Here is a 25975-nt window from a genome sequence, read left to right on the forward strand (position 1 = left end):
AACTCATTTGTTGATAGACATATCAATAAAACAGGCCCTTGAATATATCCCAGTGGAACTCATTTGTTGATGGATATATGAATAATACAGGCCCTACAATAGATCCCTGTGGAACTCCTTTGTTGATGTACATCAGTTCTGATTTAATGTTACCCATGGCAAGTAGCTGGCTTCTGTAAAATAGGTATGATGAGAGTGTTAAGTGAGAACATTTGTACTTTTCAAGTTTCCATGCAGGTATATTATGGTCAACTAGACCAAAGTAATCTTAAAATCAAGATATATAATTCCAATCAATACTCTATTGTCTATGGCAAGTAACCAGTCATCAATGAATTTTCTTAACACAGACTGACAGGAGTGTTTCTTTTTAAATCCTAATTGGGATAGGTGTATTAAATAGTACTTTAAAATGTAACTTTTGTGATGTTTGGATACATGTCTTTCAAACAGTTTGGATATGATTGGCAGAATATATATTGGTCTATAATTATCTGGATTTGAATTTGAACCCTTTTTGTAAACAGGCATAACCTTGGCAGCCTTCAGTTGAAATGGGAAGATTGCCTTAGCAATGCTTTGATTAATTATATAGGTAAGAGATGGAACATGATCAGCATATTTTTTAAAAGATGAATGCACCTATTTGATCCACTCCAGTTGATTTCTAAGGATTTAACATTTTTATTTCATTTACTATATCTACACATTACATAAATTGAATTGTGAACTGAACATTTTCAGGGATTTTATCATGTATATCATCAATTATTGTCTCATCAGAGTGTTATGGCCCCTCTTTGTTCAACCCACCTAATGATTGTGACTAACAGGGCTATATATTGATTGTTGGCATCAGCAAGTAGAGTCATTGTTCAGTGTCAGTTTAAGGAGATCCTCTCCAGAGAGCACTATTTAAGTCAAAGGTTTTAAAAGAGCATAAGCCAAACAGGAAGACCTTGAGGTATTTGGCATTTTATTTTCTATTTTAGGCAAATTTTCTAACATTCTCAGCTGATTGATTAAGAGAAAAATCTTTGTTGGGAAAGTGTCTAACTCATAACTCAAGGATTGCAGGTTCAGTTTTGGTACTGTATATACCTGCTTATAAGTCAATCCCAACTGCAAACTGTACAGACCCATATCTGCCTTTGCATAATGTGTTGGCAGATTTGGGTCTGTGTATTTTGTTAGGAGTAATCAGGAGAATAAACAACATATACCCTGGTCTGCAGGTGCATAATGCTAAGGCAAATCAGGATCTTTGTTGTTTGCTTTTTGACTTGACTTATATGTGAGTACATACAGTTGGTAGTTGGGAAAGGCACATGGCTGCTATTGCCTTGGCATGATAAAGACATTGATTAGATGAAAGTGCAAATGAAAAACCAATCCACCTAACTTGGAAGATTAAATGATAATGGTAAATTTATTAAAATATGTGAAAGTGTCCCTCTAAATTTTAAAACTGTGTTGCCAAATTTACAAATAAATTATATGAAAGCTTTGTGATTTCCAAGCAAATTGCATTCTGTCATCTAAGTTTCCAGAACTTAACTGTTCTAGGGCAAAGTGCTCTACTACCCACATGTGGAAGGCCGTCCAGGGATAAAAGATTTCCAGCAGCTTGAGACTGTGCTACACAAGCTGATGACTACACCAGCCCCAAAGAAGGCCCCAATTAGATGTCTGGGGACAGACATCTCTTACTGGACCAAAAAGGATCTGGAAGGAATTTTTACATCGGAGTCTGTAAGTCTATGATATTTATAAAGTATGTAATAATGTGTAACCTTCCTCAGGGATGTAAACATTTAGACTGTTGGATTCAAGGGTAAAGAGAAGTAACATACATAGGGGAATTGGCTGGTAATGACTGGTAAACTCTGAAACTGATAATTATACCAAATCAGCATTTTGTTAGCATTTTATTTTCACTTCATGCATTTGGAATCCATTTTGTTTGCATTCCATTAGATTTCATTCATGTTTGCATTTCAGCTATCACCAGTTGTTTTTATATTTGGTGTCAAAATTGCATTCTTAGTTTGCATTTATTGCTTCCATTCATTTTGTTTCATTGTGTTCATTTGGAATGAAATATAAATGCATTTATGGGGCATAAGTGGTTAAAGCATCTGCCTCAGATGTGGGAGGTCATGGTTTGAACCCCAGCTGGGTCATACCAAAGACTTATAAGAATTTTACTTGCAGCTACCTTGCTGGGCACTCAGCATTAAGAGGTTAACATTAGGACTGGTCATTCTGGTGTCAGGATAATGTGACTGGGTGTGGACATGATGCTACATGTCTGTGGCATGATGCCCCAGTGCTAGGCATCACTTTAAACAGCTGCACTGCAGACATCGTAGCAGTATGACTGGAAAATTGTTAAAGCTACGTTATAAATCTAAATCACACACTCTCACATACACAAATATTGTATATTACAAATAATCTAAATAAAATGTTTTGTAGCCATGCTCCAAGTACCTGTTAAACTTTAGTTGCCATGAGGTAGTTGCCCTGCAATTTTGATAATTTTAGTGTCCATTTCAAATTTTAGGTCAGAAAGCCATATTAATTTGATCACCTTTGACATTGTCGTATCATGAACACAGTACTGCAGGTTTTGCATATGTTTTGTCTTGTGTCCCCCAAATATTGACTACTGTGCACCCAATGGCTGCACTTATTTGTAAGGGTTAAAAAATGAGTCCACATACTTTTCTTTAGTGCACATCTGTGTTGGCTTTAGCAATTTTCAAAGTCTCTAAAGCTAATAGAAGCTTTTAGGTGCCAGTTTATTTTCATTTTTAAAACAGCATTTTTGCATTCAAAACATTCAAGGTTTGTAGTAGTTCACAGAGTTGCAGTGTAAAGTTACCAATAGCTGCAGGTGAAACATATTTTGGAGGTTGAATTTTTGAAAAATGGACTATATTTATGTGACAAAAAACTTGTAGAAAAACATAGTATGACATTTATTGAATGAATTTTTAATTTGAAAAAAGAAATATAATTAAGAAAATCTGGGAATTATTATAGTAAATACTGGAAGGTAATGAGTGAATGTTAAAGTTAGATAAGGGCATGGAAGATTCTGCCATTTTCAGGTGAACCAGATTTTCAAACATGTAAATGGGTTGCTAGAACACTTAATAAACTGTTATAAAGGCAATATAGGTGTCTTAGGAATAAGATGATGACAGAGTTTAAATTGGCAAAAGGTAAAAGCTGGAAGTGTCTCTCAGATTGTTACTACCAATTGTGTGTTAACGGATCAACCATTGAATTGAATCCTGGGATTTTCTTTTAAGTTAGAATATATTGTCTTTCCTTTTATCTCAAGATAATATTTTCCCCATAGCTAATGTAATAGATAGAATTTGTTCATTTTTCTTTCTATAAATCAAAGCAAGACTATTTTTCAAGCAAACTCTCATGCTTTTTCCCTGTTCTTCAGAAATTAAATGGTTGGTCACTGAGTAATATCTTCAGTTTTTGTGTGTCCTTTGGAAATTGTACGTGTCCCCCAATTTTATAGAACATGGGGATTCAATGTCCCCAGCCCTTGGGAGCCTAGGTGCAACACTGCTTAGACATTGAGAGCAGACATTAATTGAGTGGGGGGAAGCAATGAAGAGAGAAAGTAATGTTATGGCAAAATAAGGATTAATAATATTATGTTGTTATTTTGTAATAATATATCCAGATCTATCTGCCACAACTGTTAGCTGTCATCATCTTCTTCATCCTCATGCCAGCCAGTCAAGTTAACTACATGGAGTTACTCTAAACCATCTTGCAAAATACTGGCTTTAATTCATTGATACGGGGCTTTAGCTTTCAAAATATTTTCTTCTGTAGGTAGCTCATATATGTAAAGGCCTAGCCATTTCTGTATTTAAGGTACCATATATGCTCATTTATATGTCAAGTCCAACTGCAAGCAGTATATATCCAGGAATGGTTAGACATAATGTTCCAGCAGATCAGGGTCTATGTTAACTGCACAGAGCCAGATCAGTTGGTACAATTTATAACATGGCAGATATGGGTCAGTGCAGTTTGCAGTTGGACTCAACTGATAAGCAAGTATTTACTGTTGTTGAACTCAAAATAATTGTGTAGCAAACTAATTTTCCATATATATCTCCATGCCTAAATATTTCTACATCTGTACTATTAACAGAGGCTGATTTTGCATAGACTGTGTATGAGACTGGGCACTTTAAAGAGACTATACCAGTCTAGTCAGTGTAAAGATGGCAATTTTCCTTATGGTAATATAGGAACTTGTCTACGTTTTCTGTGACCTTTCCCGCTGTGTTTTGGATATTTGGACAGTTATGTAGGTGTGTGTTAAATCTTATGTCTGAAATGATACACACTTATTGATATCAGGCATGATGGTTTCAAGACCATGTTGCTTGTTTGCTAGCCATGCTTTTAATGGACAGCACCCTGTCACTACTCTTTGGTTCCAGTGAATTCCATATTTTCATTATGGAATGTGCTCTGACTTCATGCAGCAACATATCTGTCCAGATTTTGAAAACAGAGTGGGAAGGGTCAGAGGAAACATGCACTGTGCAGGAAACAGCAGCATCAGATAGAAAAGAGATTATGCTATGAAATAAGTTGCATGTGCCATAATGATGATGATGATGTTTGTCCATCGTTGTCAATGAAGACCATTCAATGTCATCGATTCACTGGGGGTAGGTCCGGAAATGGCTGATCAGACCGATCCAGGCTTGGAAGAGTCTGTTGAAGTGGGGACATGGATGTACAGGTTGCTGACTGGGAGTTGTTGAACTACTGTTCCTTCATTTGTGCAGATCACATTTCTCAGCTGCATCCTCCAGTCTTTTCTGCTCAAAGGCTGCTGCACCAGCATTGACTTGACTGCGCCAAGCAGATCTATTAGCAGCGACACTCTCCAGCTGTCGGTATCAATGCCTAAGTTTTTCAGCGAGGCCTTGAGGGCGTCCTTGTACCTCCTTTTTTGCACCACCGTGAGATCTCTTGCCTTGCTGTAGCTATGCATAGAAGACCTTCTTAGGTAGGTATTCTAACAGTTTACAGACAACATGGCCAGCCCATTGGAGTTGTGCCTTGCACAGCATGGTGTGGATGCTTGTCATGCTGGCCTGAGGGTGCACCTCTGTGTTCAGTATCTTGTCCTGCCATCTGATTTTCAGTAGTTTTCTCAGGGAGCTCATTTGGAAGTGGTTCAGTTTTTTAACATGGCAACTATACACAGTCAGTGTCTCGCAAGCATCGAGGAAGGTGGTAAGAACAACCATTGCAGAGACTTTGAGTTTGGTGGCAAGCTTGATGCCTCTCCTATCCCAGGCATTTGAGTGAAGTCTGACAAATGCTATGCTGGCACTGGCAATCCTGGTGTTGACCTCATTGTCTTCATGGACTGCTTGTGAAAGGGTGCTGCCGAGGTATGTGAACCTGTCTACATTTTTGAGCTTTGGTCATTGACAGAGATAGATGGCTCCAGGTAATCTTCTCCAGGAGCAGAACCTTGGTCTTGCTGGTAGAGATGGTGAGTCCGAAGCTGGTGCACACTGTGGAAAAATGGTCCATGCTCTGTTGCATGCCTGCCTCCATGCTGGAGATGAGGGCACAGTCATCTACAAACAGGAGATCATGAATGTTCTCAACTTGAACTTTGGTTTTGGCTTGGCGCCTCCTCAGGTTGAACGACTTCCCATCCAGACAGTATCAGAGACCTACTCCAACATTGCTGTCCTTGAAAGCATCCATCAACATTGCTGAGAACATGAGACTGAAGAGAGTGGGTCTAAATGCATTCTTGTTTCACACCATTCGTAACTGCAAAGGGTTTGGAATAGTTACCCTTGTCCTGGACTTTAGCTAGCATGCCATCATGAAAATGCCTCACCATTTCAATGAAGACTTCTGGGCATACAAATTTAGCCATGATCTTCCAAAGGCCTTCCTGGCTGACAGTGTCGAATGCCTTAGTCCTTTCTGAAGCCACACTGCCTTTCTGGCAGTATGCCATGATCAAGGTGTTACGTGAGTCTGTTCAGCAATAGCCTGGCGAGGACCTTGCCTGTGATGCAGAGTTTAGACATTCCTCTATGGTTGTCGTAGGATTGGCGATTGCCTTTGCATTTGTAAATGTGGATGATGGACGCATCTTTGAATTCCTGGGGTATGCATTTCTGCTTCCACATCCCACAGAACATCTCTGTTAGTCTTTCCACTAGCTTAGACCCACTGGACTTGTAGATCTCAGCTGGAATGGAGTCTGTTCCTAGAGCTTTCCCACTAGAAAGGAGCTCAATGGCCTTATGAGTTTCCAGCATGTGCCATAAGTTTCAGCATAAAACAAAATATATTTAATTGTAATTAGAAAGTGTTGATATTGTTTTCTAATTGCCAAATTATGATTCAGAATGACACAAGAGGGCAATTGGTTGACCATTTTTGTACCCCATTTCTGAATTTTTAGTTGTAAAAGTGACCATTTTGGTTGCAACTTTCAGCACTGCATGGTATTCTCATCAAATTCAGTTATATTTAAATATTATGATATACAGCATATCATGCAATTTTGTTATATAATGCAGGTGGATCATTATCTTCGAATTCTCGAGAAACATGGTGTTCTACTGAGGTTCCCACGTGATCCATGGAATGAACACACTGGAGACACCTGTTTCTACATTTTAACCAACAACCTACCAGACAAACCAACTATTAACCTGGTGAGTTCAGTCAATACAAAAATCCCATTGGTAGAGTCTGACATGTAGCATTTCTGTTCTATATATATAAATTGATATATATTTGGTTCATGATAATGAATGCTAATTATAGTGACATTGTGTACATATCAATATTGTTTCTATTTCAATATTGTTTCCATTTATGGTCCTGAGAAAAAAAGAATAGTGGTTATATCTTTATCCATGGATGTAAACATTGAGAGATTTTATTTATAATGAAAGTTACAAATTTAAACATATAAAACACTAGGTCACTAATAATCTCCATATAAACACACAAAGCACTAGCTCAGTAACAATCTCTACATAAACATATAAATACTATTTCAGTAACCATCTCTCCAGAAACATATAAAACACTAGCTCAGTAACCATCTCTGTTAACTATCTCTACATAGACATATAAATACAATCTCAGTAATCATCTCTACATAGACATAAAATACAATCTCAGTAATCATCTCTACATAGACATATAAATACAATCTCAGTAATCATCTCTACATAGACATATAAATACAATCTCAGTAATCATCTCTACATAGACATATAAATACAATCTCAGTAATCATCTCTACATAGACATATAAATACAATCTCAGTAATCATCTCTACATAGACATATAAATACAATCTCAGTAATCATCTCTACATAGACATAAATACAATCTCAGTAATCATCTCTACATAGACATATAAATACAATCTCAGTAATCATCTCTACATAGACATATAAATACAATCACAGTAATATCTCTACATAGACATATAAATACAATCTCAGTAATCATCTCTACATAGACATATAAATACAATCTCAGTAATCATCTCTACATAGACATATACATACAATCACAGTAATCATCTCTACATAGACATATAAATACAATCGCAGTAATCATCTCTACATAGACATATAAATACTATTTCAGTATCCATCTCTACATAAACAAATAAACAATGGCTCTGTAAGAATCTCCATGAACAGTCAATCGTTAAAGCACTTTAAGTTTTTACATGCATGTCTTATATGTCAGGCATGTTATGTTATGTCATTGTCTGTTCATGGATCCATCTGTCCATTAATATTTGTGTGTCTGGCCTATAATGTTTTGTTAGTTTGAGAGATTTTCTTGAAGCTTTGCCTTGATATATATCATGACTAAACAGTGTTGCATACCATTACCAGGCCACTTGTCTCAAGGCCAAGTTTATAATGAGAAAAAATATAATTTTATTAACCAATGAAAATATTTTAATTAATCTTTAGGCAGTTATATATAATATATAGACATTGTGTCATATATAATAGCCATGTCCTCTGCTTCAACATCAAGGTCATGACAAGGACAAATCTAATTCTGTGACTTGTGTCCTTTTCTGATGTATAAATTTCAAAGCACTCAGGATATTTTAATGGAGCTTTACATCATGTGTACATGGTATGTCACATGCCATATTTACCCCTCCAACATCTAGGTCAAGTTCAGGGCATGGAAGAATGTAATTCAGGTACTTGTATAATTCGTTGGAGTGTGACTTTTGATCCACAGAAGATATTTGAATAAAATTGGTACCAATAATACATCATGTATATACTGTGTGTCATATCTTAGCCACCCCCCACCCCCACAGGAAGACCAAAGTCATGATGGGAAAATTGTAATTATGTGCCGTTTGTTCTTGTCAAGATTATGACTTTTTAACCAGCGAAGATATTTCATAAAAGCTTTTTTAAAAAATCCTTTTATATATCTTGACTTTATATTGCCTTGCATATTCATAGCCATTACCCCCCTGCCTCAAGGTCAAGGTCACAAGAAGGGATAATGTAAGTCAATCATATTTTGATGAAATGTTATCCAGGTCTAGACCTTATCACACAATAGACAAGCCCATAGCTCAAAGGGCAAAGTTATTAGTAGGGAAAAGGTCGCAGGGCAAGCATATTTTTGTCATTCACAGTACTCTTTCACATACTGTCCCGTATGAAATTTTCCACATGGATTGGATATGGAATCCTTATGTACTTTTACAGAAATATCCATATGGACATTTTTATTCTATAGCTGAAGCACTCTTATGGATTTCAGTGTATCCATATGGAAATGTTATGGATTCTGTATGTTCTCCGTATGGAAAATCTCATGGAATATGCAAATTAGTCCATGAGATCTGTAGGTTGTCTGTATGGAATAAAATTAAAATTCCATATGGAATTTGGCAATAATCCATATGGAATTTGTGAATAATCCATATGGAATTTGGCAATATTCCATAGGGAATTTGTGAATAGTCCATATGGAATTGGCAAATATACCATATGGAATTTGTAAATGGTCCATATGGAATTTGTAAATAGTTCATATGGAATTTGGTAATAGTTCATCTCGTATGAAATTTTCTAGGCACAACTGAAGGCATGGGCCAAATGTGTCCCACTGGTAAAGTTTTATGGCCCGCACTTGCACAAAAAGTCAGTTCTGTAATTAAACTATATATATATATATATATATATATATATATATATATATATATATATATATATATATATATATATATATATATATATATATATATATATATATATATATATATATGGCCTGTGAACTTTACATTTGTGGTCCATGTGTCCTACATTGTTTTCGTTGACCACCCTGATGTAATTTTTCCAAGTCTGTGTGTATTGCGATTGCATTAGATGGTCATGTGATGAAAGACAACAGAGTTATGCTGATTGGAATGTGATGACCCTACTACTATATTGCATACGTAGAGTTAACAATCACAAAATCTATAAATAGTGATCTTGTACAGCTACTTCAGTGTTTATTTTCACTCCTTTGAGTTCTGATACAACATTTATTAGATGTTGCCAGTTTGGTTTTCATGCTGAGTGGTGCCTGCTGATTTTACTTTATTGAAATGAAAACGAATTTGGGGTTGGATTGTGGTCTTCCTGTGCAGTAGCTAGATTAATGATAAGGTGTCTAAAGTTATATAATAGATTAAAAAAATTCACAGTATGTTTTTTGCTTTGTTAGTTTACTAGTGTGAATATTCCATGGAAGAAAACTACTTATAACAGTTTGTAAATAATTCTTTTTCAGGAACAGTTTTGGCCAGCTGATGTACCTGAGGATGAAACACAAAAGGAACTGAACTTCACCCTAACTCCAGGAATACCAGAGTCTTTCTTCCCTAATCTCCTTAGGTAGTTTTGACTTAGTAAATTTCAGCAACTATGTTCTCAGTAGAACTTTTGACCATTCTCCTACCTATTATTAAATAGCAGGGTAGGTGGGATTGGAGGCACTTTTTCAAAATCTTTACCATCTATCCAACTTTAAATTGGGCCTGCCCTCATTAAACACTTAGTCAGTCTTTTATTGCATCATAAATGTTTAAAGTAAGTATCTTCTGGACCCCAATAAACATGGAATAACCCTAAATCAATCATCTTATACACTAAAAAGGTTTGCAAAATTTATCAAGAGTAACTCAACTATAATTCTATACATTTTTATATGTTTTATAATGAAGAGTATTTAAGTCTCAGACTTACAAAATTCCAACATCCATCCCACATAAGATTATGCAAAGATTCAAGTGCACCTGGTAAAATGATTTCTTAGCACTGGAATCACTATTTAATAAGCAGTATTTCATTAATTAATGTTAAGATTCTGGAAAGTGTAAATGATTAAGAGTTGTCATGGGGTCAGTTGCCATATATACTCACTTTTAAGTCAAGTCCAACTGCAAACAACATAGACCCTGATCTGCTACTGCATAATGTGCAGGCAGACCAGGGTCATGTTTGTTTATTCTAATGATAAATTCTAGCAAACTGCACAGACCTAGTCTGCCAGACCATTATGTGTTGGCAGATCTGGGTCTGTGCCGTTTGCATTTGGACTATATTTATTTACAGTAGCTCTTTTGTTTTTGTGCTTTCCTATGGAGGATATAAATTTGGTACAGAAACGTTTGAAAGAATGTTCTTATTAATTCCTGTTTATTAGTTTTGGATGTCTGATTTTGTTTTTCAATTTTGACTAAACTTTGACATATACAACAGAGAATGAGCTGGATCCACTATCTTAATGTCATCCATTAGGCATCTACTTTTAATTGGATGTTTTTTGATCTTTCAAGATCAGCCATTTTATGAAGTGATTTTCTTCTGTATCATGAATTTTTTAAAATACTGTTCTGACCTAGTCACAAATTACAATTTTTTCAAGACTATATTTTAATCTTCTACTTGAAATAAATTACTAATTTGCTGACTGTTTGATTACAAATAATTAACCAATGAAAGTTTTTAATGGGCAGGCTATAGGAATTATTTCATAGTTTATTTTTATTTGTTTCTTTTTAGGCACTGCATGAAGCTTGGGGGTATATCTGTGATGTGGAAGAAAGGGGTTATCATCAACAGAGGCCCAGTAATGGTACTTGTGGAACAACTGGCAGATTACAATGGTTTGTGATGATTTCATATCAGTGTCTCCACAAAGAAAATTGTATATACTTGTTTATAAGTTGAGTCCAAATGCAAACTGCACAGACCCAGATCTGCAGTTGGTTAATGTGCTATTAGTTCAGGGTCTGTGTTGATTGATCAACTATATACTTGCATATAAGTTGGATACAACTGCAAACTTAAATTTCAAATACATTCTGTATTTTTGAAGACTAACAAACAGCATAGATTTGACTTGCTGGAGTGTTATGCAATGACTGGTCTAGATCTATCCTGCTTGCAGTTCAGGATGTATTACGTATGAATAAATACAATGATCTTTTTTATTTTATCTAACCTTTTTTTAAATGTGCTAGTGAGTAAATTTATATGTGCTAGCAAGTAAAGTTATATCATAAAATTGTAATGGATATACATTTTTTGCACATGTAGTGAAGACACAGAATTCCTGAAAATTTTACTTATGATAAACACTATAATGCAACATTGAATATATCCATCCATCATATATTCATGACATTTATATCCATCCATCATATATACATGACATTTATATCCATCCATCATACATTCATGACATTTATATCCATCCATCATATATTCATGACATTTATATCCATCCATCATATATTCATGACAGTTTTGTATGGATAATGAGTCAATATCTCCCCCATGATCCTTAAATCCCAAGGTTATTTTTATTTTGGCATGTTCATAAATCTGTACAACTTTACCAAATTCTATAAATTACAATTTTCACTGTAATTAAATCTTGGTGAATCTTTCATTTTATTAAATTAGCAACCTCAAAGTTCAGTAAATTACTGATGCACAGGTAATGTTTTTATTGTGGTAGTTTTATCAATCCTAATGAAAGCAATAGTGTGTGCTTTGTCATTAGAGATGATTTGTTGTTATTTTATTCCAACATAAGGTACAGTAGAACTTGTCTTAAAAGTGGACTACAATGGCAGGTGGTCTCTCACAGCAATGGTCTTTCAAGATAGATTTTACTGTATTATCATTCTGCACATTAAATATATTGTTTCCATCCATCTGGAATGTTAAAATAACATTTTGAACAAAGCACTAAATAAAACATATCTTTAAATGAACATCTACAAGTCTGTTTGTTTACTTCTTTATAAACAAACAGACTTGTAGATGTTCATTTGTTTACTTCTTTATAGGGGCCCCGAGTGGCCGAGTGGTCTAATGTGCTCTACGTTACGGATCACTGCCACCTCACCTCTGTCTGCGTAGGTTCGAGTCTCAGATTCGGCCAATGTGGATATGTGAGAAAGCTTGCCAGTAGCTTCTCGAGGGTCGGTGGTTCTTTCTGGGGTTTTCCCGGGTTCTTCCTCCACCTTTAATACTGGCTGCCATGTATAGCCTATCATGTGCTGAAAAATGGCGTTAAACCCAACAACAACAAACAAACTTCTTTATATTTTATATATATAGTGTAACATGCTGGTTATATAATGGTGGCTACTTGTACCTGCTCCCAGTTGAAAGCTTATAAAACTATCCATGTGTATATAATACTTATTTATCTTCTTAGCATATATTGTTAGCAGATATTTTTATCTAGCATAAAACTATTTTAAAAAATTAGTTCACTTAATTTCCATAAGTTTTGATGCTAGCTACATTTATCTGATTTACAGTCTAGGTATTGGCAGCAGAAAATGATATGATATGCTTTTTTGCTTATATACTGCAGGTAAGTCAAGTCCAGTAGCAAACAACATAGACCCTGATATGCTGTCAATTAGTGCACTGGCAGATCTAGGTCTATGCAGTTTGTTAGGAGTAATCAGAAGAATAAACAACATAGACCCTGATCTCCAGGTTGCTTTATGTGACAGCTGATCAGGGTCCATGTTGTTTGCAATTGAACTTAACTTAGGAGGGAATATACATGGTATTTGTTATTGTTGAAGTGGCTTTATGAAAATACTAAAAACAAAAGGGATTACTTGCTATTTGTGATTTACATTAGTTACTGTGATAGACCTGTCTTGAAACATACACCAACAGGCATTGGTCAGTTAAAAGAGATTCACGAAAATTCAAAGGAATATAAACAGTGTAAACATTTGCAGTTATTGAATTTCAGATGAAAAACGTATTATCAAGGTTTGAGATAATCTATCAGGATTAGGAAATAATTAGAGAGGAAACCATTAATAATGGATGTAAGACTGTGGACTCTGTATGTTACTGTATCCTACACTGTATATTTATATTCATATTATCTGAAATGCAAAAGAAAAACTAATATATAAATTCATTCAGTACTTTCTGTCTTGTCAGAGCAAAACTTGGTCAGCAAAGATTAAAATCATTCAGTGAGTTTTTACATGAATCTCTTATGAAGTGGACACTCAACATGTAAGATCCTGGATTTAGTTTAAAGCATTAGTTCTTAAGCACAATCTGTTGAGGTAATGAAATTTTATCAACTTCAGAGAAAATGTCACCAACAGGAACATGGAGGAAGTACTTTAGTGATAATTAAGCCAATGTTCTGAGGTCAAAGGTGCTTTAGGTAGGTCAAACATTTTGTTGCAGTGACTATTTTGCACAGTTTATATTCTAATTTTAGTGGTCTTTTGCTATAAAATGGGTGTAAATTGTACTGTTTTTTTCCAAATAAGTTACATTTATGTTGGTACTTTAATTCAGGGATAGGGAATAGGCCTTATTAATTTTCAGTTCAGTTCATTTTAATTTGTCTCTAAAGATAATAGGGTTCAGTTGATTGTGTATACTTCTATGTTATTTGGTATTTAAGGAAATAGAGTACTGCTGATTATATATACCTCAACTTATTTGGAATTTAATTATGGAGGTTACAGTTTATTATGTGTACTTCCACTTTGCTAGACATGCTGCTTAAAAGGACAGAGATTTATATTTTGTACAGTTTATATTATTTTTATACTACTAATATATGCTGTGACGAAGAAGTATGTATGAATAGGATTCAGTCATGCATGGAGAATGTCTGATGGGCAAGATCTTTAAATTCATGAGAAGACGAAAAATTGAATTTAGAAGTTCTAACGTTACATTTAGGTTTGTATTTCAATGACAGTGTACAAAAAAGCATTTTTGTTTTCATTTGGTTTAAGATATATGATCAGTAGGATAAATTAATTAACTTCTGCAGAAAAATATTTATATATTTTGGTAGGCTGACTTCCAAGCTCATCATTTAATACCAAAACAGTTAATCTACTTGAATATATTCAGTACAAATTCAGTAACCTGTATGCATATTGTTATAATTTATATTTGTGCTAAAACATTACACTAGAATGTGTCAAGCTAAATTTTGTTGGTGATATTACTACTCAACTCTTTCTAACAATGCAAAAATGGACAAAAATGGACAAGGCAATAGCCAAATAGATTATATAATATACAATGTACATCTCTGAAAATTGTATCCCAAAAAGCTATCATGGCCACCAATAATGTGAATAGAGTTAGAAAAAGTTAATTCTGTCTTTACAGGTACACCAATCATTTATTTGTCTGCTCGTGTCCCTTGTAAAGTGAAGGATCTTGAAAACAATCCTACCTACATGTGTATTTGGTCAACATTGAAGATCTATGCTTCTGTTGTGGAGTACTTGATTCAGAAACACAAGCTCTGTGGATATGTAAGTGTTTCCATCTCTTTTGTCATCTAATGTTACCTTTTCTGTATTTTTATGACACTATGAATTCTTTTACAATATTACCATATTTGTTGGATTTGGTACATGACATGGAGTTCTTGAATATCTCTTATATTTACAGTTCCACAGCATTAATTACACAAATTATGGCTGTAATTTGCCCATCCTCCTGATTTTGGTTTCTGTGGCACAACTTTATCGACCTTTTGTTACATTTCAGCCAAAGTTGGCATCCAGGTTTATATTGATGAGACCTTGAATGAGTTTATTTTCCAGTGTTCCACATTATAAGTTAGAAGAGTTATGGCCCCTAATTGCCCATACATTGATTTTTGAAGCAAAACATTATACAAAAAAAGGCGCAATGACTAAGGCATTCAAAGTCATTTCACTACTTTTCTGCAGTGTGGTCAAATAAAATGAGTAGTTTTCATCATGTGATAATTAGAATTTCACAGTTGTGCTCATTTAAAATGGCTTGCAAAAGGCTGAAAGTGGTTGACTCACTTCTTTAATTTGAAATGAGCATTCATGTCAGATCCTCTATTTAACCTGCTAATTTTACATCCCAAAGACTAAGGCTTAAAAGATTTATTTACACTTTTGTTGGTAGTGACCTAAATTGTTAAGCCAATATCATGAGCACTGGAGATATGATGCACTTGTCAGCAAATATTTACACTTGGCCATTTTTAAAACAGGGTATCATTGTGCTAGTCTTGAATGGATTCCGTACCCTTTTAAACAAGTAATTAAAACATTGAGGTGTTCTCACTCTGATTAAAATCAAAATCTCCAACATAATGGGCATCTAATGGACATCAGTATAATGTTATGTTCTGTTGAACTTTCAATTCACCAATCAAATTACAGGTTTCACAATATGAAAGTGAAAATGTTCATTCAGAACATTTGATTCTAATGAAAGGGAATTCCAAAGGTTGGCAGAAAATGAACCAATGCCTGTCAGATCTAAGTGGATCTTGAATTTAATCAGATTGCATTGTCATTAAATTATTGTATCAGCAATGATAAGTAGATCTCAATTTTAATATAGTTATGGTATACCAGGTAGGAAACTTGTTAAATATAAACTTTAGTACACTACATCCATCATCCACTTTTCCCACCACTTAAGAAACTCAGCTTTGAAACAGTTATTAGTGGAAATGTTGAATGGCTGTAATAACTTTGTCATACCACCTGAGACGATGCCTAACAATGTCTTCTTAGTTTCAACCTTCACCTTAATCTTGGCACTAATGTGGGCACGCATACAATCCATGATGAGGATAGACCTTTTAGTGAGAAACAATCAACTGGCTGTGTGCAAAACATTTATTTAACCACATCCCCATTATATTATTGTTCATCCATCCTGTTGGATTTACTTCAATCTTTTTTCCACTAAGGAATTTCTACTTTTGCATTGTTTTTCTTTTAAAAACCAACACTGGTGGCAACTTTCCACCATCAGCAGAACATGACAAAACTACAGTGAAACTCGACTTCTCATGGCCTGTTGCCCTAAAAGAAACACTATTGGTTCCTTTAAGCTCAGCTGCTCTGTTCATTGGAATGTCAAATGTTAACGACACTTCCTCCAATGTTTATCACATTAGACATTTCCATTTTTTTTGTCTTAATCTTGTCTTGTGTGTAATCTTGGAAATAATTCAGTTTCTTCAGGAAGTCCATGGGTAGTTTCTGTGCCATAGTAGTGCATTGTCTTGAACAAAGCCACTTCTTGGCATGAATCTAAAGCACTGCCACTAAAACTTTCAATTCCTTAGTCAGTTGCGATTTCCTTGGCCTTGAGTCTTAGTTGAACAGAGTTCATTCCGTGACATGTGGCACATTGTGTCAATATATATTCTTCTAATTTAACCTCTGTATTTCTCCATTTTGCTTTTGCTTGCTTTGGCCTAATGCAGCCTTAGCTTTACACCAATCCCAGACGAATTTTTCACTTACACTATATTTCTTGTGAGCAGCCATATTTCCACCATTCTCTTCTGCCAATTTGACAACTTCCAGCATAAAAGCAGCTGTGCAAGACTTGTGTCACTTGACAGGAGGTATTGTGAGATAAATTTTATGATTCTTACATGATATTTATACAAATGACTAGGACTGAAAGGATTGATCAGAATATGCCTAGCTCATTAAAATATACCAATACTGTAGCAATCAAAACATTGCCTTCGGCTAACTTCATTATTTACATCCAGAGAAGAGAGAAGCCATCATTTCTTGTGGTTCTTAATCCACTTAATATTGTAAAACCAATACTGTAATTGATGTGGATTAATGATAAAGAACAAAGTGGTACCTGCATTATGGTACCTACTGGTAGTACCTGTAGCTAAAGCTAGGGTTTAAACAAATGCGTTAACTGGCATTGAGAGTTGTCATAAACCAAAGACCAATTTGTCAACTACCAATATAATGAAAGAGAGACAATGAAACAGTAGCTTGTTAAGAATGAATATGGGTAATGTATTGACATTATCTTTGTTAGGAACAAGAAATTTGATTTGCATCAAGTCAATTTACTATAGAGTATCGACCGTAAGTATGCTGTGTGGCCATTGAATTGTAAACATGTTACTGGTAATTATTTTCTTTTATTTCATGTTTGAGAAATCAGAAAATACAAGAACAGTTCATACAAAAAGTGATAAACTTATAAATTAAAAGCAATCATATTAGCTTATAACAATTTATTGACATGGTAGTTGAACAAGAATTGGTACAGCTATGTGACCTGTGTTTGATTATGCTGATCACAGAGAATTTCAGTGGCATACAGAGTAATCCATATATAAGTCAATGCAGTTTCAAAGCCATAATCCATATATGAGTTGATATGGAGTATGAGGTAAACCCCATAGTTTCAAGTAAATAAGTATCGACTGATAGGCTGGCAAATACAGTATATTGATCGTTTAAAGTCATATAATATGATATTATAATAACTGTACAGTTATTTATTGTGCTCAACGACCCTGTAAGTCATATATATCTTCATGTATATATTATCTTCATGTATATATATCTTCATGTATATATTATCTTCATGTATATATATCTTCATGTATATATTAAAATGTATCTCTTGTTGTGGACCATTAATTTAGACATTTGAAACACTGAAAGAATTTAATGCTGAGGCTTGTCACAATTATTTTAACATGAACCAGACATTATTCATCTTTTATGACAACCAGAATTTATCACACCTTGTAATGGTTGGAGAGATTTTAATGAAACTTTGCACAAATATATATCACATACCATACCCTGGTCCCCTTCTAAAAGGTCTAAAGTGCTCACCATTTACGGATCACTGCCATCTCACCTCTGTCTGCATGAGTTTGAGTCTCAGCCTCAACTAATGTTGGTATGTGAGAAAGCCTGCTAGTAGCTTCTCGTGGGTCGGTGGTTCTTCCCGGGGTTTTCCAGAGTTCTTCCTCCACCATTAATACTGGCTGCCATGTATAGCCTATCTTGTGCTGAAAAATGGTGTTAAACCCTACAACAACAACAACAAGGTCAAGTCAATGGTGGTGGCTTTAATATTAAATTGCCGTGTTAAAGGTTTTGCAGGTTGGGTGCAGAAATTAATTACACGGAACCAGGTGAGACACTGGGTTCTGCAAAATGCTTGTTGGTACTTATAGTCCTGTATAATCCCCTGACAGAAAAGATAATTTATGTTATGTATTTCATTTTTGTGGTTTGTAACAATTACAGAATCCTTGCATGTAAATATCCCACAAAAAATTTACCTTCAAAATATGTGTTACAAATTTCTGGCAATGTTTTTTAAAAAAAATGAAATAATCCACCATCAAATCATGCTTTGTTATATTATACTGCATTCTTCAAGAATTTTTTGCATGTGTATAGAATGTCCATTTGAGGGCTCCGATTATGGCTTGATGTTTTAGTTGTAGAGGAAACGAGAACTTGAAGAAAAACACCAGCCTGGATGGGTGACTACTTTTCCCTTGCACATGATGGAACTAATGTTTCGGATTGAAGATTAAATAATGCAAAATAGAATGCAAATAAGATTAGAAACTGAAGTGAGATACAGTTTGATACAATGTAAAATTTAGTTTGACTATAAATCATTCATGTCTTGTGTCAGAGAAATGTTTTTTCAAAAAATTCAAGGAGATAAATTTTATTCTGGTAGCAGCATTGTTTAACATTGTGTATTTTGGCATTCAACCAAATGTAAAAGGTTTATGTCTTGAAATATACTAAATAAGTGAAATGGTATAATAATTGAATAGGAATCAATTGAGCTGTTCATTAAATATTTTGTTTTTCACTTTATGCAGAAAACAGTGACTTGCTCAACCTGTGCTCCAACAGGAAACAGATATGTTATGTGGGGAACAAAAGGGGTTCATCACTTCATGGAACATGAGATCAAAAAGGGATTCAATTGCCCAGTTGACAAATTCAAATGTCTCCCAAAGTATTTAATTGGACCTGGTAAGTGCAAAAATTGATTTATTGCCCACATTTTTTGTTTTTGCAAACATGCAGGGGGACATATTATTCACATTTATGTCCATATGTCTGTCTGTCTGTCTGTTGGTAAGTTCATTATCTGTCAGACTTTGTTTTCTACTATGTAACTTTAATGCCTTTTGAGATAGCTTAATGAAACTTGATCAGATTGCATTATTACTAGATGGGGTGGTTGCATCCCATATTGAGGCTCCAGGTTTAAAGGTCAGGGTTGAAGCTCGGCATTTTTATGCCTCCAATAGCACAAGGGGCCATATTGTTTTGCTGCTGTCCATCGATCACTCCATGCATCTACAAGTCCATCTGAAATTCATTGGAGCAAGAAAGTCTAAAAGTTATTAAACTTAGAGCTATAAAGGTTTACTTTATTATGATCAAAAGTGGATGATCTGATTAGATTTTTTAGCTCTTTGAAGAAAAAAAAATTTGTAAAAAGTTTTGGTAAACCTTTTTGGGCTAGGACTTGTTGACTAATTGCAGGATTAAGCAAAAGCTATTTAAGGTAAACTAATTAAATTTAGTAGACATATTTGCATTAACTTGTAGATAACCTAATTAGATTTTCAGGCTATGACAGTTTTTTAAAATCTTATATTCATTTTTAAGCATGTTGGACTTGGACTTTTGTGATATAAAACTGAGCAGAAACTTCATTTCTATAGATATGTAGATGACCTGATCAAATTTTCATGCCATTTAAACAACTTTTCACATTTGTCTAAATTTTTGATAATTTTGGGACATGAAATGTGTCTAGTTAACTTTTTCCATTCTGCCCTTCAACTCTAATAGCGGCTTGAGATAAGGGAATGGTTTGGTGAAATTATTTATCTTTACTAGATGGCATGTTGGGCATTGTATTCAGAGAGACATCTTGCAAATTAAGGACAAAGATCAAAGTACTTGGCAGAAAGATGAAATATTGAAAGCATTCAGCAGTCTAAAAATCAAAACTGAAAATTAGTCTGTATCAAGTTTCTTGTTCTACCCTTCTGAGCTTGTTACAAGATGGGTTTGGACAAAATCTAAGATATTGTTCTTTGTTTTCTTTTATGTAAATAGGACTTACGTTATCTACCTAAATTATCACCATGCTTTCCAAGATAATTTTAGGACTGTCTGTCTTTGCATATGTGTATGCTTTGTCATGCAGCATCTCATATGCTTCATATTGAGGTAAAAGTGATGCAGAACATTGCCTTTTATGAGCAGATGTCCTTATTATTGAGGTATCTGCTAAGGTAGGTTTTGCTGTATGTGTATACCTTCCAGATTTTATAGAATTAAATTGTTACATTAAATTATTATTTGGAAACATTGTCTTGATTTTTTTTGGTCATAAACAGTCCATGGTGTCCCTAATTGTCTTTATTTGTTTTTGTCATAAACAGTCCATGGTGTCCCTAATTGTCTTGATTTATTTTTGTCATGAACAGTCCATGGTGTCCCAAATTGTCTTGATTTTTTTTGGTCATAAACAGTCCATGGTGTCCCTAATGCTTTGCTAAAATTAATATACTGTCAAAAGTGGACTAGTCTTATAAATTTGATACAAAGTGTTACTTTTAAAAATATTGGATTAATGGATTTAATTATAAATGATCTGTTGTCATGAAGACTGTATTACATTGATGATTGGAGGAAAACAGGTCACATCAATGAAGTCTAGATGGCTTTATTTTCATTTAAATTATCAATACAAATTATTTTATTTATTTGCCTTCCTTTCTTCCAACCTAGTTCTGTCCTTGCATGATATTGTACCTGCTCACAGAGATACCAAGGTCAAGGACAAGTACAGCTCTTTCAACAGATGTCTGTTGTGTCTGAACTGCTCAGTAGAGGGCGCTGAATGTCCCAAAAATCTTGTAAACAAGGATTCTGTTTGGTACGTTTTCTTGTGTTTCAAAATCTGTGTAAAATTATAAATCATGACTTCATAACTGAATTCTAGAATATAATCACCCTTTTAATATGCGTTACCTCATTCTTCTTGCAATGTGATAATAATGACAATGATTGTGATGATGATTATTGTAATAACAACAATGAAGCTAATCATAATAAAATTATATTGTTTTTGACAATGAAGACATAGAAAGATGAAGAGTAAATAAAATCAACAATGACAACAACAGTGATGATGATGATAATGTATTTAGATTTGATCATAACAATAGTTTTTTCATCACAGGACATGCAGCTGTGACAGACAGGGGTTGGACTGTGACTACTGTAGACTCTGCCATAGATGTATTTCATACCTAAAGGTGACTAATAAAAATGTCTCATTTGAAATAAGAAAGACTGTGTTGATATTTCATGGATCTATGTTTCATGTTATTATCTTTATGATAAATCACATTTTTTTTAATGTAATAACTAATTCCTCCATCAGATCTTTTAGAGTACAGCATGATGAAGTTGCTGGTCCAATCATGTTCAGTTCATGAATACTAATTGAAATTACCCAATCTTTATATTTTATTTTACGATAGTTCTTTTTAGTCTGCCTTGGCAAAAGTCAGATGAAGCAATCACTTTGGTGTCTGAATATATGTCTGTCCATACATTCATTCATAAACTTGATTTAACTCTGTGTTAAAGTTTTTTCCTTTGATTTTTTAAAAATAGTTTTTCTAGCCAAAAAAAAGGTGGGCTTTAATAACATAAAAAGGGTCTCTTGTGATTTTATATTTCTATGCAAATTGTCATAACCTGACTAATGTGAGAAATAAAATATTTGTATTCATTTTGTAGTTATTTTATAACACACATAATACTGTAAAACAATTATTCGTGTTCTGCATGAAACAGATTTTGGGTTTTTGATACTTTAAATCATGAGTAATACAAAAATCTATACATTTTTTCAAATCTGGCAAGAATATTAGGTGTGGGAGAATTCTATAAATATTTCTTGCAGATGGCTTATACAGTTTGAGTATCATGTTTACGTGCTTATTAGTGGAGTCCAAATGAAAACTGCAAAGACAAAGATCTGCCATAGCATTCCAGTGGTCTAGTGGTTAGAGCGTCAACCTCATATGCAAGAGGTCCTGGGTTTGAAAATCCTGGCTGAGCTATTCTAAGATCAAAGAAAATAAGATGGCACCAGGTGCTACCTTGCTTGACACTCAGCATTAAGAACTTGCTTGGACTGGACATCCCATGTAAAAGATAAAACTTGGCAAGGGAAGATTTAAAACACTCCTGTCACCTACAAGTCTTTCTACCTGTGGGAGAAATAGGGTGGTGGTAATATGACATCACAGGGGGAAGTCTTACAAGTTAAAGTCAACAGCCAGGGTGGAAGGGTTCCAAGATGAAATCAACATCCATTTGTTTGAGACCAGGGTGAACCATACAGTAACATGAATATTAGCTGTGGTCTGCAGCCTGGAGAGATGAATTGGCTCTGCCAGGTTGCAACTAGCCATGATATGCCAGGGATGACAGAATGAAAATGGATAGAGTTCTTACACTGGATTGGTTGCAGGCTGGGTTTCCAATAACTGTGCTCTCTGCTGGATGAAGGTGATCAGTATGCTACTGGTGCAACTACAATCAAAGTACGGGCAAGAGATAACATCATCATTAGAATGTCAGGACATTAAGATCAATGGCTCATCCTTAGACTCTGAGAGATGCACTGGAAGAATTTCTGAGAGAGATCTACAGATGAAGGACGCAGGATTTTCTTCAGTTGGCATGAGGACAAATAAAATCATGGAGTCAGAGTTATGTTACATAAGGATAACTATGTGTGAGCGCAGTCATTGTCGACCAGTGTTTAACAGGGAGATTACTATCTGCTTGAGGTCATCTCCTTTCAACATCACCAACATAGAGGTTATTCCCCAACATCTAAACATGATGATGAGGAAGTGGATGAGTTCAATGACCAGCTTCAAACTCTCATTGAGCAGATACCCAAGAAGGATATTCTAGTTATTCAAGGAGACAGGAATGCCAAGGTAGGAGAAGATGCAGAGGCAGACAGGCAAGATGTCTGTGGTCTATTCTTTAATGAACAGACCAATGAGAGAGACTCAAGCACCTGGACTTTGCCACCTACAGTGCTAATGAACACCCTTGGCCCCAACAAGCTATATAGAAAATATACTTGGCACAGTCCAGATGGAAAACATTACAACCAGAGTGACTATATCTTGGTGAGGAAGCACTTGTGTTGCATTAACATTGCAAGAACAGAAGCTGACATAGGAAGCAACAATGACTTGCTGATGACTTGGTGATGAAGCCAAGACATTTTAGGATAAGTTTGAACTTGAAAAACTTATGGATTCAAGCATGGCACAAGCATTTGAAGCATCAAAAGGTGGCAGATTTGCACCACTCACAATTCTGGGTGCTAAAGAAAAGAACCTAGATTCCTTGATCGCCACCTTCAGCACAGCAATAATAGGCACAGCCAACAAGATTCTTGGCAAGAATCATAGGGTAAAGAAGCCATGGGTCACAGCATATATCCTCAACTCTGTGATGTAAGGAGAACACAGGAGGAAACAATGAGACTTTGATGTAACAGAAAAATACACTGAGATTAATAACAGATTAAAAAGAGCTTAAAGCAAAGGAAAGCTGGTTAGGGGACCAATGTAATGAAGGCAAGAAAAACTTGAACCAAAATAACAATAAAAAGCCATACTGTCAACAACAGAGAAACAGGGGAGATCTACCATGATCTAGGACAAGGCTGGTAAGTGTCTCACAGAAGATGAAGAGATTCTTATCAGTTGGACAGAATACTGTTCAGAGCTCTACAACTAGGAGGCTTCTGGAAATCAAACTGTACTAAACTTCTCACTGACCACATAGAGGTTGACCACCTGATCCTTAGGGAAGAAATAGAGTCTGCAGTAAAGGCAATAAAGAAAGGGAAGGCTGCTGAGGTTGTTGTTGTTTTTGTTGTTGTTGTAGGGTTTAATGCCATTTTTCAGCACACGATAGGCTATACATGGCGGCCAGTATTAATGGTGGAGGAAGAACCCAGGGAAAACCCCAGAAAGAACCACTGACCCATGAGAAGCTACTGGCAAGCTTTCTCACATACCCACATTAGCCGAATCCAAGACTCAAACCCACGTAGACAGAGGTGAGATGGCAGTGATCCATAATGGAGAGTGCTTTAGACCACTCAGCCACTCTGGGCCCCTGGCTGCTGATGTAGACAATATACCAGGTTATGCTTCAGATCATCCATAACAGACCAAAACCCCAAGCAGAGCACACCATTAATGAAGAACAGGCAGATTTCATAGCAGGATTTAGCACTATAGAACAGATCTTCTGTCATAGAATCCTCTTTGAAAAATATGTGCAGTATTAACAGGACCTCTGTCATGTCTTCACTGACTTCAAGAAGGTCTTTGACAAGGTATAGCGTGCAGCCTTTTGGGCCAACATGCAGATATACAACATAAATGCCAAACTAATCAGCACCATAGAAAACCTGTATGACAAGGTGACTATCAATGGCAACATAAGAGATTGGTTCAGAACCACAGTTGGAGTCAGACAGGGTCCCTTTTCTCACCCACTCACTTCAACATCTAACTGGAAAAGATAATGTCCAATGCCTTGGAAGACAATGAGGGTATTGTCTGCATCTGAGGCAGAATAATCATCAACCAGCATTTCGCTGATGATATTGTTGGCTTAACAGGAGATGAACAAGAACTGGAAACCTTAGTGAACCATCTTAACCAAGCATGACTAAGTTATGGGATGGTGATCAGCACTGAAATAAACCAAGCCAATGACTAACAACTCAAGTGCCATCCAAAAAGAAATAAGAGTGAATGTACAGAAGCTGGGCACAGTTACAAGCTTCAAGTACCTTGATGCTATCGACTCTGATGAAGGTTCTAAACCACAGGTTCTTTCCAGGATTGCATAGACAACACAGACAACAATTGCTCAGGCTAGACTGCAGCCTATTTGGAGGGACACTAACATCATGTTTGGGTCCAAGGTCAAGCTTATTTGCTCTCTTATCATGTCAGTATTCCTGTTTCATGTAAGACATGGACCCTGACGGCAGAACAAGAGAGAAGAATTCATGCCTTAGAGATGAGATGTTGTCGAAAGATCCTGAAAATCTCATATTTAGACCCCATCTCTAATGAGGAGGTGCGTGTTAGAATCCAAAGTGCAATTGGACCATATGAAGATCTGTTCAGCACCATAAAGAGATGCAAACTAAGATGGTATGGTCATGTCTCATCACAATGAGAGAAAACAAAATGAAGATCTAGATCAATGCAGTTCTTTGGGGTAATCAGTAGAACAAACAGAAGAAACCTTGATTTGCCAGTGCATTGTGTTATGGTAGATCAGAGTCTGTGTTGTTTGCAATTGGACTCAATTTATAAGCAAGTATATCTGGTAACAAAATTGCCAATCAGCAAATGGTAAACTTGTATGGCATAAGTATGTTGTATATA

At 35.3% G+C, this 25975-nt stretch overlaps 1 protein-coding gene across 1 annotated transcript in view; it reads left to right on the forward strand.

Annotated features, from left to right (window-relative positions):
• The first annotated feature begins 5508 nt into the window (after positions 1-5508).
• Positions 5509-25975, forward strand: part of LOC149800900 (uncharacterized) — a 163781-nt gene continuing 143314 nt past the window's right edge. The window contains exons 1-8 of the mRNA XM_089956750.1: positions 5509-5739; positions 6618-6755; positions 9887-9990; positions 11161-11264; positions 14791-14939; positions 19310-19466; positions 21246-21393; positions 21700-21775. Coding sequence (XP_089812876.1) covers positions 5509-5739; positions 6618-6755; positions 9887-9990; positions 11161-11264; positions 14791-14939; positions 19310-19466; positions 21246-21393; positions 21700-21775 — 1107 coding nt within the window. The remainder of the gene's footprint in view (positions 5740-6617; positions 6756-9886; positions 9991-11160; positions 11265-14790; positions 14940-19309; positions 19467-21245; positions 21394-21699; positions 21776-25975) is intronic.

The sequence above is a fragment of the Sinohyriopsis cumingii genome, chromosome 4 (assembly GCF_028554795.1).
Source record: "Sinohyriopsis cumingii isolate HCF-2022 chromosome 4, ASM2855479v2, whole genome shotgun sequence".
Classification (NCBI taxonomy): Eukaryota; Metazoa; Mollusca; class Bivalvia; order Unionida; family Unionidae; genus Sinohyriopsis; species Sinohyriopsis cumingii.